Below are 15565 nucleotides of genomic sequence, written 5' to 3' on the forward strand. Positions count from 1 at the left end.
ACTGCACCTTTCCTTAGTTATCAGTTGTCATGTCCTAAGTGGGTAGCTGAGAAGAAGTACTTGCAGATAGCCATAGCTGAGCTTTGGGCTACAGTTCCATCATTGTTGAGGTAGCCTATATGCTGTAATTTCCAGATGGTAATGAAATATCATTCTGCTTATTAATAGGATAGGTTAGAAAATAGAATACTTGAGGAAAACTTTAGAATTAGCCAACTGGCTCACAGAGGACACACACTTCTATGACTTAGATTCATCTATAATGATTACAATTTAAGATCTTCAGATTCTGAAGTACTCTGTGTGACAGCCATGAAAGAAAGCAGGCCATTGCTCTAAGAGACAGGGTCTGGAGGCTGAAAATGAGCAGATGGGAGAATAACCAACTCTTAGCTCACATCATAATTTGACCATCTTATTGTAACTTATTCACAGGGAAATTAGTTAATGCCGAGAGGCATGTACTTCATTTTTGTCATTGTTTTAAAAATTAATCTATCAAATATAGGTATATCTTGATGTCAAATTCAGCTATGTTAGCACACCTGATTTCCAGTTGGAAAGGGCAATTTGAAAACAGATTTTTAAATGTCATCCATGAGCCCACATGTTCATCTGTGTTATCAGTCTCACAGAGGGGGTGGCAACAGACTGTGCCTGTACAGTACGGAGGCTTGTCATCACTTGTGGGACATCTCCATTTTCTGGAGCCATTCCCCGCCTATGTCTGGAGTTGTGGTATAACCCAAACTGCCCCTTTCACTCGCAAGGGTCCTGGCTTGGGGAACACAGTGTTTGCCATGGTATCCCGGAGACACTTAGCTCTTATGTGTACTTGAGATTACTTCTCTTCCTGATGTTCTGTAGTTCTCTTTAGAAATGTGGATAGAGGGAGGTTGACATGTTTTTTCACACTGCCCATTCTGCTCAGTGATGTCTAGGTTCTCTCCAGGAACTGAACCGTTCTGGACCCTGGCAGCTTGGGAAAAAGATCCTGCCCACACAGAGATGGTAGAGGTGGAGAACCCTTCCTGTGCCCTCAGTTGGGATCATCAGACTGGCTTACTCTTGGCTGCTGCTCTTGTTGGTGGGGGGCAATTTAATAAAATATTCTCAGATTTGTAAGAGCTCAAGTTTTGGAATCATTCAGATTTGGATTTGAGGACTACACAGCACTTTCCAGTGTGTCACCTGTGGAATGTCACTCTTTTGAGATTTGTTGCTTCACCCATTAAAGTGGTGATAATGACGTAAGTTGAATTGTCCCAAATCCAGAAATCTGAAATCTGAATTTTTTTCAACTACAGTATGATATAATAATCTGTAGATTTCAGATTAGGGATACTCACCTGGTTAAGTCTTTGCAAATATTCCAAAGTCTGAAATACTTGTTATCTCAAACATTTTGGGAAAAGCCTACTCAATCTAGTACATAGAGATATTATATAGATTAAATAATATAATCTATATAAAACACTGCAGACACATGGCAAGTGTTTAATGTTAACTCTTACTTGTTCTAACTGGATAAATTTTTGCTTTGTTTACACAGAGATTTGACTATCCCAGAAGGCAACATTTTAGATCTGTTACAAATGCTTGTGACCAGCCATTTAAACTACTGATTTTTGCTGTTTCTAGATCCTGCCAGGCCTTTCCTTGTTGGCCTTCCCTTGTATGGGAAGGAAGATAATGACACGCTGGTCCGCTGTCCACTGACGGACCCAGAGATGACCAATTATTCCCTCAAGGAATGTGAAGGGAAGCCTCTCCCCAAGGACCTAATGTTTGTGCCTGACCCCAAGGCTGGAATCACCATCAGAAATGTGCAGCGTGCCTACCATCGCCTCTGTCTCCGCTGCACTGCCATCCGGGAGGGCAAGTCGGTGCAGTCGGACAGATTCGTCCTGAAAGTGAGGGCAGGTATGGCCCGTGCCTTCTGGGCACCAGAGACTCTATTCATCTAGCTGTTTTCTCCCTTCCTTGCTGGTCAGCCTTAGCGTGGGCAAGCAGGACCCAGGCTCTTCAGGAGCTCCCCTGGCTTCCAGATTGAGATAGCTGCTTATTACTTCACAATCCCAAGCCCAAGTTGTGATCTGTGGCTTTCACTAGCTGGGGTGGGTATGTCTGCTGCAGACTGGCATTTAGGCCAACCTGGGACGGCCATAAATCTACTAGCTTGGGTGGTCTTACACTTGCGTGATTGCGTCATGCATTTGCACAGTAAGGAACCCAATGGGGAGGAAATTTTAATCACACTGTTTGAAATGACCTACCAGTGAGCCATCCCCTCCCCCACAGCATTGGGGGTAGAATCCAGAGCCTCACACATGCTAGGCAAATGTTCTGCCTCTGAGCTGCACTTCCAGCCCTTGACTTTGAGACAGGGTTTCTGAATTGTCCAGAATTTGAAACTTATGATCCTCATGCCTTAGCCTCCGGAGTATATGGGATTACTAATTCATTCTTTAATGTACTATTGACTTGTGAATTGGCTTTTCTCTGTAACCAATTAGTTTTGATGCTTTCTCAAACTACTTGAGATTTGAAAAAGAAACAAGTGACAGTGAGGCTGATTATTATTGTGGAGTTAGAAATAATATTTCAGTACTGGAATGTGATCTAGATTTTGAAATTACCTAATCTGATATTAGTTGATATTCAGCTTTAGAGTATTTATTAGGGCTTTTGAAGAAAAGATGCTTTTTCAAATTAAGGAAAACGTGATTATTTAAAATTTGAGATTTTAGCTGAGCATGGTGGTACACGCATGTAGTCCTGGCACTCGGGAGGCTCAGGTAGGAGGATTGCTGCAAGTTTGGGACTAGCCTGGGCTACAAAGTAAGTTCTAGGCCAACCTGGACTGCATAGTGAAATTCTGTCTCAAAACAAAACAACAAAAAAGAAATAAATAAATAAAAAAAAACACCTTGGGATTTTCAGCAGAAAGCAAGGTATTATTTGTATAAGAAGGGAGAAAGATGATGCCTGTTTAGTTAAATGAATATAATTATGTATAAGTCAGACCCATGAAATCATAAAGCTGCTTCACTATGCCAGGGCTTCTGTTTTATAAAAGCATTTTCTAGAAGCACTATGATCTCAGGTAGACATGCCTACCTTGTCATTCAGTATTAAGGAATTTACCTAAGGATATGTGACTTAATTGTGGAGGTCTTCAGATAAACGAGCAAGACAGGTAGGTCAGTACCACATTTTGTATTTTATTTAAAAGATGACAGAGGAAGCTATGTACATTGTAGTGGGGAAAAGCAAGTTAAAATTTCATGGTACAATAGAGCCAATTATTAGCGGGCCACATTTCTTTTTCTTCCAGCCATCAAAGCTATCCCAGTTGTGTCTGTGTCTGAACCCAGCTATCTTCTGAGGGAAGGGGAAGAATTTATGGTGACGTGCACAATAAAAGATGTGTCTAGCTCCGTGGGAGCGATGTGGATAAAGGAGAGCAGTCAGGTGAGTGGGTGATTTCTTTCATTTGTCTTAATGTGTTGCTGTCTGCATGGGAGATTCTAGGGTTCTTCTCTGAAAGCGTGTGCAGGGCACGGGTCCGTTGCTGTGCCTGTCTAGCTGACGCTGCCTGGGCACGTTCGGACGCACGCCTGCCCATTATGTACTTCCACATTAGTGACAAATAGCTGTCATGTTGTAAATTCTGAGAAAATTGTAGAGAGCGCCAGCCTCGGGTTACTACTTAACGCTGTTTCTTTGAATGATTTGAGTAAGGACATTAAAGAAAAAAAATGGTTAGCTGCATGAATAAATAGCTTGGTTTAAAGCTATTGTGCTGCTCAAGCCAGATGACTCAGAGAAAGTTACCTTTTTTCCACTCCATATTTACAAAACATAAACAATCTTAGATGTGAACAAGAGAGGTCTTTTCTTCCTTCCAAAATGGCCTTATCACTTGAGAGTTTTGGCGTGGTAGGTAGGGATCTGATTTCCTCCTTAGAGGCAGGTTATCTGAGATGAAGTTGCTAATGGTTTTCTGTTTTAGTTACCATGAATAAGATGGTTATCTTTAAGCTGCAGCATTTGGACTTGTTCACGTTCTCATTCATTTATCAAATGCATATTCAGTGGCTGCTGTACATAGTTACCGTGGTAGCCACATCTTTGGTGTGTGTGTGTGTGTGTGTGTGTGTGTGTGCACCCAGTGCTGGGAATCAAACCCAGGGCCTCAAACATGCCGGGAGAGCACTCTGCCACTGCGACACATCCCAGGCCAACTTTAAGCAGGTGGGTTTTTACTTTGTTTTGGGATGGTCTTGCTTGTATTTCAGGTTCACCTGATCGTTGTGTAGTCCAGACTGGCCTCAAACTCACGACAATCCTCTTGCCTCAGCCTCCTCGGTGCTGGGATTACAGGAGTGCATCAGACTTAGTTTTATTTGAAGGGTTTTTCTTCCCTCTCTCTCAGTACTTATATCAAATATAACAGAAGTTTTAAATTGTCTTAGTTTCTCTAAATTTTTGCCTTGGGATTCTAACTGAACAAGATTTTAATAATAGTTTTGAATTATCTTGGTCACCTGGTTAACTGGCTAGCATTGGTTTCTCTTCATTATAAATGTGTATGTATATATAAATTAGAAAAACGTATTCTATTTGATTTGTCCTCTTCCTCATTCCCTATATTCAACATTGGCAATTTCATGCCTATTTAAAAGCTCTTTGCTAAGCAGCCAACCGAGACAATGAGCCTGTGCAGAATGTTGGGGTGGTGGTCACGTAGACGTGGTGGGTCATATCTGGCTACACCAAGCCTGCCACTGGTCTGGAGGACAGTTTGTATCAGAGACTTGTTCTTTCAAACCAATGGCCCAGGGAAACGCATTTTAGTTTTCACATTGTATAATGAAATAAAAATAATGGCATCTGTATGGATTTTTGGCTAACTTTACAGGACGCAGTACCATATTAATTGGCTTTCTATAGTCTTTGCTTTCAGATGAGAGAACAATTTAGACTGTGTGTATACATTTGAGCCTCTATAACTTGAAAAGTAGCCTTTTTGAGATGAGAAATTAAATTGCCCCAGGCCGTTTGGTTCGGCACCACTTTTCCCACGAGCCCGGCGTGCCATTCCCAATTAATCCACTGGCGCTGGTAGATAAACCTTTAGTGCTGGGAGCTCTTTGGGGAAATCCCAGTGTGCACTGCCAAGGGTTAAAGAAAACCAAATCCTGTGCGAACAATATGTGATGTGTGACTGCAGATGGGGCTCCTGGCTCGCTGCCAGTGTTCACCCATGAATTTTTTATTGATATTTTTGGCTTAATTTGGAATACTGTTAGCACTGTTAAAGTATCTTAAAAATCATAATATTTGATTTTAATCATTTAGAATAAGGTTAATTTATCATGAGATTTAGGGTAAAAATGGGTTTTGGGGTTATTGCAGTGATTTATGTAAGTGTAAGAAGAATCTTGACATTTATTTAACACATACTCATCTTGGTTAGCTTTCCTAGTGGTTCTAAAATCTAGTGTTGTACTTGTTTTATTTCTGAGTTTGATGGTATCCCATGTTATGAGCTTTTGTTTTATATGTGGATATTGCTTCGCTGAGGACCAAGCCATTTGGCTTGACATTGACCAGTCCCACATTCCTGCTTCCCTCCCCATTGAGGACACTTGGCCTCCTGAAAGAGGTAGAGGGAAGATACGTTCAGTTTAGAATGTTCTCTAATCGGAGCCAGGGATATGGCTCAGAATAAGTGCTTGCCTGGCAAGCGCAAGGGCCTGAGTTTAATCCCCAGTTCTGCAAAAAAAAAAAAAAAAGGTCTAATCATTGTCACTGCCTTTGGAGAGAAAGCTGAAAAACAGTGGCCTCAAGGGCCAGTAGGAATAGGTCATTTTGCTTTGCTGCTACTTCTTTAGCTAGTGATCTCATGCAGAAAAATGACAGATTTCTGCCAATTATACACGAAACTCAGGAGTGGCTTCCAACCCAAAAGGGCCTTGGAAGACCCATTCCTTTCTTCATAACCTTCTTAGAACTCAAGCTAAGACTGGTGGGATCTGACTTGCCCAGGAGGGCACAACTTCCTTGCGTTTTCTTTGCCACCAGCAGTCACCTTTTATGCATACTTATTTTGATGTAAAACTTTTTTCAAAAATTGGGTTGAGGGTATAGCTCAGTGGTAGAGCACACAACTAGCAAGTACAAGGCTCTGGATTGAATCTCCAGCACTCACCCCACCAAAAAAATTCCCAACACATAATATCGTTAGTAAAAAAATAGAAATAGGCACGATCCCACCTTTGTGGAAAATAATGGTATATAGCAAAAGTAGAACATGAATGAACCTCATGTGTAATTTTCAATTTGTGCGTATGTTGCAAAGAGCAAAAACAAGATAAAATTGATTTTACCAATATATCTTGCTTGGCCCAGTATATAAAATGTTATTTCATCCTATAATTAATTTAAAAGCTATTAGTAAGATTTTTTACATTAGTTTTCTATGTCAAATCATCAAAATCTGTAACATTTTAAACGTATGTGCAACATATCTCTATTTGGGCTATCAAATGCTAAGTGCTTAGTGGTTACAAGTTGCCATCTTTATAAATGCTACAGCACCTACAATTTGTTTTCATATTTTTTTGTCTCTTCTCCCATGCATATTTTATCACAGGGTTGTAGTTTTAAGATTGATTCCATGTATGATGTTTAGGTAACATTAGCATTTATTTGCCACATAGTCAGAATTTTCGTTGTCTCTACCAGATAGACACTTAGGTCAGCATCAGGTTAGCATCTTGGAGTTCTTGTCTTTTTTAAAGTTATTTTCTTGAAATAGACTACTGAGACTGTCAGGGTATGACTGTATTGCCAAGCTACTTTACAGAGGGATTGTTCTGACTTGGCACATGGACCTCTTGTCCCACCACGTCAGGACCAACATAGCCTCCGAGGAACTGTGCAGGAGTTCATTCCCTGTCTGTAGCAGCCCCTGTGCACTTTGGCTTTTTAATTGTTTTATTTTTCCCATTAGGAATGTGTGCCTTATAGAAGATTTGGCAGGGACCAGGATTTGATCCCTGGCAACACATGCTTTGCTGGCCCCTCCCCCAGGGCACACGGAGACAGCAATTGACCCTGGGCATCGTGTCACGCACCTGTTATCCTAGTGCTTGGGAGGCTGTAAACAGGAAGATCACTACAAGTCTGATCTGTAGTGACACCCTATAGACTGTACTAAATACATAAAAAAGTAAAATTTAAAAATTTAGAAAATTTGGAAGAGGCATAAAGTTGTTTTCAATTCTTTAATCTTTTTAAGAGAGCTATATAGCTCAGATGGATGGATGGATAGATCGATCGATCGATCAAGCAGTCTCTGCAGGATCTTGTCTGCAGACAAATAAGGAGTGGGAGGGAGACCGCAAAGGTAAATTCACAGTCCTTTCTCAGATGCTTTGCACCTTGATCTTATGGTACATGTACCTTGGCACTCCCTTCTGGAATCGTCAGAATTACATAGGACGAATTTACGAATTAGTTGAGTACAGTTTGATTCTGTTTTCATTTCTCCAGATAAGAGATGTTAATAAAATAAACCATTATTGTTATTAGCAGTGTGTTTTCTTCATCACTTGGATATACAATAGAACGAGATAAATAACAGGCAATAATATGCATATGCTGACTCAGAAAATGTCAGTGTTGTGTAATTGTTTAATATAGTAACTTCTAAAATTTAATACTATAGAGACTTTGAAATTAGTGTCCCTTTTTTTTGCAATCATTAGTAATGGCTGTCTTTCAGTATGATTCTGTAATATATGAAGGGTTCCAATGACAGACTTGTCATGATGTTTTATTATTCCTACTTAAGTCATGTATAATGAATGCTAATAAGAAGAAGTTAATTGCTGCTATTTTTAATTTAGGAAAGATCTTGAATATAAATTATATGGTAATCTTTGACTTTTTTTCCTCCCTTCTGAAACCAGCTAACTAAAGCACAGGTAAAACGTAGTAGCTGGCACCGGGGTGACTTCAATTATGAACGCCAGGAAACGTTGACAATCAGCTCAACAAGAGTTAATGACTCTGGAGTGTTCATGTGTTACGCCAATAATACTTTTGGATCAGCAAATGTCACAACAACTCTGAAAGTAGTAGGTAAATATCTCTATGGGAATGTATAAATTACTGGCAGTAGTGAAAAAAGAAATTACTAGACAGTTTCCTTTTTATGCAAATGGAATTCTAAGAACAGATTCTTAGAATTTTATTATCACCGAATGAATGAATGAATGAGTACTATCCCTGCAGCATCTTACAACTGGCACACAGAAGTAAGTTCTACCCGTCTAACAGAGGAAAGTAGAAAGATGTTGCTGAAGTTAAACCTGTCTTCCTCAACCGACCCACCCAGCAAAGTACAAGTGGAAGTTGAGCTTTCTCTGAAATTCTAGTCCTTCATGAAAGATCTGAGTTTTGAAGTCGTTGTAGACTTTGTCAGAGAGCACAAATACTCAGAGACTGGAGTGTTTCTCTGAAGCTTGTAGTAGGGCTCCCCTGCCTTGTGGCTTGTCACTTTTTGGCCCTTGTGCATTTCTTGTAAGGGATGAACTGGGCCTCTTGTGCCTCTCTCCCTCACTTTGTTCTGAAAACATAAAGATTGTAACCTAAGCCTTCAGGAAGGAGACTCCTTGTGACATGGGTTCTACATAGCATCCACACAGCCATGCTCACCTGCACCTAGCCCTGTCAGAGCAGGTATTACCCAAAATTCATTTAGCCTTGCCTTCCCTACTCTAGAAATCCCACCCAAGCATCTACTGAAGAGAACAGGGGAGTTGCTTGACATGTCTGCTTTACTGAAAACAAAATAATTATTTTAAAATTATTTCACTTACGCTTTTTTTTGGGGGGGGAGGAACTGGGGCTTGAACTCAGACCCTTGCGCTTGCCAGGGAAGCGCTTATTCTACTGAACCATCTCCCCAGCCCCCTCACTTGTGCTTTTTAAAGAACTTCTGAGTATTGTTTGAATTTAATCTGTTTTCTTGTCTTTTTAATGTAACCATATTCTTGGTGCTTGGCTTTGATTAAATGCGCAGGGTGGTGAAATTTGCTAACCTGAGTATTACTAAAATGACACCATATTTGCTTTCCTATCTGTCCTCTCCCCTTCCCGATTTCTTCAATAATTTATGTAGCAGTATTAAAGCTTTGATTTAGCCCACAATCATCTCATAAAATTTTGGTGTTTCTGAAGCCATGTTCACATGCTGGGGATATAGCTCAGTGGCATAAGCACCTGCCTGGCAAGTGCAAGGTCCTGAGTTCGATCCCTTGTACTGCTAAAAAAAAAAAAAGATGTTCTCTAATGGACAGTATCTCAACCAGACTGAACCAGAAAAGACGTTTCTCTTGCAATTACAGAGTCAGCGCACAGAATGACTACTGCTTTGTCCCTAAACGTGACTGTGAGCCATTTATTAATTTGAATAGAAAGCTATGCTTTTAAAATATTAAACGCCATAAGCACTAATTTGCTAAGTTGATTAGGGAGCATGTTGATATATCAGCTTCAGCTCCAGAAAGCAATTAGTAAGGATGTTTTGAGCATATTGTTGTATGTAATCGGATTTGAAAAATCCATTCATCAATTTCCAAGAATTATAAATGTGTGACTGGAAAGACTTTGGCTGTGAAATCTGAATCTAGTTTTATATTGTTTTGGGAGTGAGGTGTGGTGGAATAGGAATGAGAAGAGACAAAGAGAAAAGTAATACTTAGGGTGTAAGATTGAGATTTGGGGATATCGTGGAGTGGGGAAAGAAGGATGAGGGACCATCCTGAGTTGCCCTGTTTTTAAATAACTTCTAAAATAATAATTTATAGCTGAATTATGCTTATGATGATGCTGTAGGCAGACAGTAGAAAAGGTGAAGCAATTTAACATAATGCATCATGTCACACAGTTACTCCTTGCTGTAGCTGTGGCTAGGAGCTGGCTGAGTTTGAGTGGTGGGTTTTGCCACTTAGCTTTCTAGTGTTCCTTGCTTTAGCTCTGCCTGCATTTGCTTTTCTGAGAAAGTCTCATAACTGCCAGGGCTGTGTAAAGAAGAAAAGGCAGTAGATTCCATAAAACTGTCAGGTAAACAGTTTGCACTTGATTACTTCTTAGCGTATCACTAATTTCTTAATGCAGAAGTATGTGAAAAAAATCATACTTTGTACTAGAACAACTTGGGTGGAGTTCTTCGATACTTTGTCTATAGCAGTGAGAATTTGAAGCTCCCTTCCATTATGAGGCATACTGAGCAAAGGAGACAAAAAATTCAGGGGGACTTAAGTATGTATATATGACTATTGTGAAGAAAATGATCTCAGTGCAAATATTATTTGAAATATTTTGATATTTTGCATTTGTACTATGAATTTCTGAGCTTGACAACCTGAGAGTTCAATGTAGCATGCAGGTTGAAATTTATGCCTTCAAATTAACCTTAACTGGCTTAATGAAGGGCAGAGAATATATTGTTTATGTTTCCTGTGCAGGATTGGGAATTTCCATCTTTCTCCAATTTTTATATGGATGATTTTCATTCTCATCTAAAAAATCCTTTTTTAATTGGTACAGTGGAAAAAGGATAGTGCAACCATATTTTTTGAACATAGAGGAAAGTAAAGAACAGTAGAAACTGTAGTGAGCTCCTTTTGTAAAATGTGTATGTAACTAGATAGCATCAATGTGAATGATAATTTTATAGTTCATGTTAAAGGTTTGAAAAATAAAGTTAAGATTCTTTCCTAATCCTATTAATTTAATATAATCATTTTTAGGATTTTTGATACATTGCTTTTATTTTTGTATATAAGAGTTTGAATTATACATACAATTTTATTTATATTCTTACTGTCTCTCACCAAAAATATATAGAGACTCCAGGATGTGCTATAGAAAGCAGAGGCCAGCCTTAATGTCTCAGATGTGTAGTCAAAGCTAGTCTCTGCTGTGTGGCTTTTGAGCCAAACAGAAATCATCTATTTCATCTGTAAGTTAGAGGTTATATGCTCTATTTGTAAATTAGAGGCTTTCAATCTATAACCTCTTTCTTTGTCTATAATATAGAGGTCAAATCTTTATTTTTCAGTATTGATGGAAGAGTAAACATTGTGTATACTAAGTAAAATGTTTGCTTAGGGCAGTTGGCATGTAGTAAACATTCTATAAATAGTGACTATAAAAATAATGTTGGCAGTTACTTTAGTGCCTCTTTTCAAGCTGCTGCATATATGACCATCTCTGAGGCTATATTATTTAGTTAGTTCTTTATTTTGTCATTTAAAAATGATAAACAGTACAAATGGCACTTTTTTTTGGTATGTATCTCCATCTTAAGAAACACTCTCTAATGGAAATTACAGGATTTGATTTAAAAATAGATTTTATAAAAAAATCTATATGGCTAAATTCTTTCTTAAAAGAACTGTGCCAGTTTTACAGTGTAAAACAGCATGCTACTTTTATCACACTTGTGAGATTGTTGAATTTATTTTAAATTAGTTTTGCTATTTTTAATAAGTGAAAAGCAGTATCATACTTTTAATTGCTAGTTTAGCCAATTTTTCTTTTAAATTTTAATGTCGTTTTTTTTTGTTACCCTAATTAATTTTACTGTGCCCAGTAGATGTTTATGTATTTGAAACATTAGGCATTTTTTCCTTTTATTGCTTCCAGAAAACTTCAAAACCTGTCCCCTCTCTAAAAGCCAGAGAGGAGTCCACTCTGTGGTTTGGTTAAAAGTATGGTTTGATTGTTAAAATGCTATCTGGTTTATCAGTAATACATATGAGAAGGCCTGTTTATTTTTCTTCATATACAAAGTGGCATTCTTTTGACATCTTTATTGGACATGATGTCTCTTTCCTTTCACTTCTGACACCTTCTGATCACATAAATTCATGCAGTCTGAATCTGGGCTGTGTAGTGCAAATACATTTTAACCTAATAAACATTAAGACATAGTAGATGGAGAAGCCCTTTGAGATGATGACAAATTCTTTCAGAGAGCTGCTTCAGAGACCGAGATGGGAGAGTCAGTATTTTCCAGTGTCCACCTTCTCAAATTAGGACAGTGGTTCTCCAAAGACAAAATGAAAGATAACCCAACCATTAGGTTTTCCTTAGTTATTACTGCCACTAAGTACTGGAAGTCAGGTAGTTGATCATCTTGTAAGTCCCAAGAGGAGGTAATACTTTTTATTTGTCAAGATAGTGCTAATAGATAACAGTTTCTATCTTATTTTAATTAGATAAAGGATTCATTAATATCTTCCCAATGATGAACACTACCATATTTGTAAATGATGGAGAAAATGTAGATTTGATTGTTGACTATGAGGCATACCCCAAACCGCAACACCAGCAGTGGATGTATATGAACAGGACTTCCACCAACAAATGGGAAGATTATCCCAAGTCTGTGAACAAAAGTAACATCAGGTAAGGATGGGCCTTGCCCTAGGGGATCATGCCTGTGCCCCTCTTCTCATTGACCTTCTCAGATGACACTCTTGTCACCCCTCAGTGTGAGGAAGAGTCCCAGGTAAGGAAGGAAGACTTCAGTCCTCATCTGAATATTCCCTTTGGCTGTGCTTCTGGTGTCCATGGGTGTGCGCACGCGCACACACAGAACCTCCACCTCAGTTTTCTCATTTGTAAAATGAGAGACAGTCCTTTCCTAGAATTTGGAGGATAGCCCAAAGCAGTAATCATATTCAGGGTAAAATAAGTGATGCTTTACAGAGAAAGAGGCAAGTTGGTACCTTTTACTTGTTTCTTAAGACCCTAAGGGGGGAAAAAAAATCACAGAAACCAGAATCATTAAGTACAGTAGCTTTGAGCTGGGCAGTGAACTCAAGAACTTTTACCTCACAGCTCTCATTTGATCCTCAAAATATTATAATAAAAAGATAGTATAATAATACTTTATACATGCTCTGTTTCCTGTCAGGCAGGTCATAAGTGCCTTGCGCATACTCCCTCTGTCTTCACGAACCTCTTTGTAGGTGCTCTTGCTTCCCCACTTTTGGGAGAGGAAGCTGAAGCACAGAAACGTGAAGTAACTTGACCAAGAGCAAATGACTGACCAGAAGTAGGTGCCTGAAGAGAGTCGGAGTGCTTTTTCAGTCAGGAAATGTTGTCTGCTAGAGGATGGGTTATAGGTGAGAAATGATGTTGGACTATGGATTAGCTGGGGAAGAGAATGGGTTTTAGAGGTGTCCTGGTGATCAAGGGGACTGGAGAAGGTAAGAACTAAAGGTGCTCTGAAAGGGTAGATGATAAGAGGCCATATCGTACAAGGAGAGGAGGAGGTAGGCAAGTTTCTGTGGAAGGAGAGTGTGGGCAGTTTGGAGTTTGTTAATTTGAGGTCGAAGAGGGACTCTTGAATGGAGATGTCCATCCAGGTACAAGGTATCATAGGAAGTATCTCTGGAAAGCAGAGCCAGAGATAAGAATTCTGAAGCAAAGGATTCATGCAGAAGAAGAGACCTGACACAGATGGGGAGAGGAACCAAGCAAGGCCATGGGTCACGTGACCTTGGGTGCTCTCCCCATTGAAGTCAGTGGTGCACTGCAGACCCTGCTGGATTGTCCACATTCCATGGTTCTCAACATGCGTGGGTGGTGTCAGAGAGGGCTGTGGGGTGCGGCATGATAGCTGCTCCTATAGCAAGGCGGTGGGTGGGTGCGTGCCACTCAGAGGTGCAGGACAGAGAAGGGTGCACTAGAGGTGCAGGTTGGAAGTTATATGCGGCTAGCAGGGGCTTGCAGTGAGACTAGGTTGGCAGGTGTGTGGTGTGGGAGGCGGGTGAGTGCAGCCACGGGCGCTGCTTCCTGGGATGGCTACGTGGGAGCCCACGGGATCTTCACACCAGCGCAGGCACCCCAGAAGTCCAACAGTAATGTGAATGACAGATGTGGTCACGGCCTCTGGGAGGAGCAGTACAGCGTGTAAGGGAGGAGCGGAACCAGGGGCTCAGGCTCTGCAGGCAGCAAGGTGGGGTGGCACATGAGAAGATGGTGAATTCGTGGGTGCCAGCGGCTTCACCAGGTGGAGGCTTCACAGCCAAGCAGAGCATGGGTGAGAGGGGGGCTGGAGTGGGCATGACTGGCAGAGCAGAGCAGGAAGCGCTCGCAGGGCAGCTGAGGGGCAGGGAGTGGGCACGGGCTGGAGAGGCTGAGCTGAGCAGCCCGAGCGCCTGTCTGCACCCGCACGGTAGGCATCTGCCCCAAATTGTGTGTTTCTCAGTACAGGTTTTGTTCATACTGAATTAAATGAATCCTGTTTTCCTCCAAACAGACACACATTTCCATGTGGAAACTATGAGAAAGACGTGGCTTCAAGGCAGACCGTCCACAGGGGTTGATTTATTGTCCTTTCTTTGTAGATATGTCAGCGAGCTTCATCTCACCCGGTTAAAAGCGACCGAAGGAGGCACTTACACATTTCTCGTGTCCAACTCTGATGTCAGTGCTTCCGTGACATTTACTGTTTACGTGAACAGTAAGTAAAGTGAAGGGCTTCTTATCTCTTGATTTTTTTTTTTTTTTTATTCTTTTACATTGTGGCTCCTGTTTGTAACAGCTGCAGAACTGAGTGCCTTGTGTACTATGTAAATAATGTTTCATGGTAATTTTGACCTTAACAAAGACCTTGTGGTTTGGTGATTAGAAGAAAAAACCAATTCCTTGTCCTACATTTCACTGACCACATGACCTTGTAGAAGTGGTACAAATCCTGGGGCCCCTGTGAGGTAAACAGAAAAGCAGCAAAACTTGAAAGTAACAGTTGTTTGAAGGAAAAAATGTGATTATCGATTGTTGAAATAGGGAATTCTATATTGAATAGGAGCTGGGTTATGGCCCTGGGTGGGAAAGAGAGGCTGTCAGAGTCCTTTGTCACAGCTCTGTCTTGTTCAGAGCTGTGTCTTGTTCAGAGCTGTGATACTGTTTGTGTTTAGATTGCTCTCCCTCCTGGAGATGTAGTATTGATCCAGCTGAACTGGTCATTGCTGAGTGCCTTGTGTACTATGGGAGTACTCTCAGGTAGTTACGGAGGAGGGTGGTTGTGTTCCTGGGAAGCACCCCAGGCTCCTGCATACTCTGGTCCCATCCACCACCTCTCCTGCAAGAGAGGTCTGCAGGGCTGTTGTGGCCAGGTGGGCATGAGCCCCAGTTGGAGCTTTTGCCAAGTGCACCACTACCTCCTGACTACTCTGGTCCACCCTGCATTTCCAAGGAAGGGTGGGCAGGTGCCTACCAACCATATCTGTCAAAGGAGGCCTCTAAGAAATTCTAGGGAATTCCAAGGAAGTGGCATAGTAATTCCTTTGGGCTTGGGGTGGGGGTGGGGAGATAGCACTAAACACTCTACAGAATGTTAGGAAATCGCCTAGCACTTTTGTATGTTGGGCTATAGGGGGAGAGGTTGTGGGACAAAGACTGGGAGCCCATTCCTTGCCTAAGGGGAACTTTCTTGCTGTGATGTTAGCTAATTTACTCATTTGATGTG

General features: G+C 40.7%; 1 protein-coding gene across 7 annotated transcripts in view; it reads left to right on the forward strand.

The window, feature by feature from the left end:
• Nucleotides 1-15565, forward strand: part of Kit (KIT proto-oncogene receptor tyrosine kinase) — an 81779-nt gene that overhangs the window by 36883 nt on the left and 29331 nt on the right. For all 7 annotated transcript variants that reach the window (XM_023710918.1, XM_004627513.2, XM_023710919.1 and 4 more), the window contains exons 3-7: nucleotides 1642-1923; nucleotides 3338-3474; nucleotides 7983-8154; nucleotides 12303-12492; nucleotides 14442-14557. In XM_023710918.1, coding sequence (XP_023566686.1) covers nucleotides 1642-1923; nucleotides 3338-3474; nucleotides 7983-8154; nucleotides 12303-12492; nucleotides 14442-14557 — 897 coding nt within the window. The remainder of the gene's footprint in view (nucleotides 1-1641; nucleotides 1924-3337; nucleotides 3475-7982; nucleotides 8155-12302; nucleotides 12493-14441; nucleotides 14558-15565) is intronic.

This window comes from Octodon degus, unplaced genomic scaffold (genome assembly GCF_000260255.1).
Source record: "Octodon degus isolate 3935 unplaced genomic scaffold, OctDeg1.0 scaffold00019, whole genome shotgun sequence".
Taxonomy (NCBI): Eukaryota; Metazoa; Chordata; class Mammalia; order Rodentia; family Octodontidae; genus Octodon; species Octodon degus.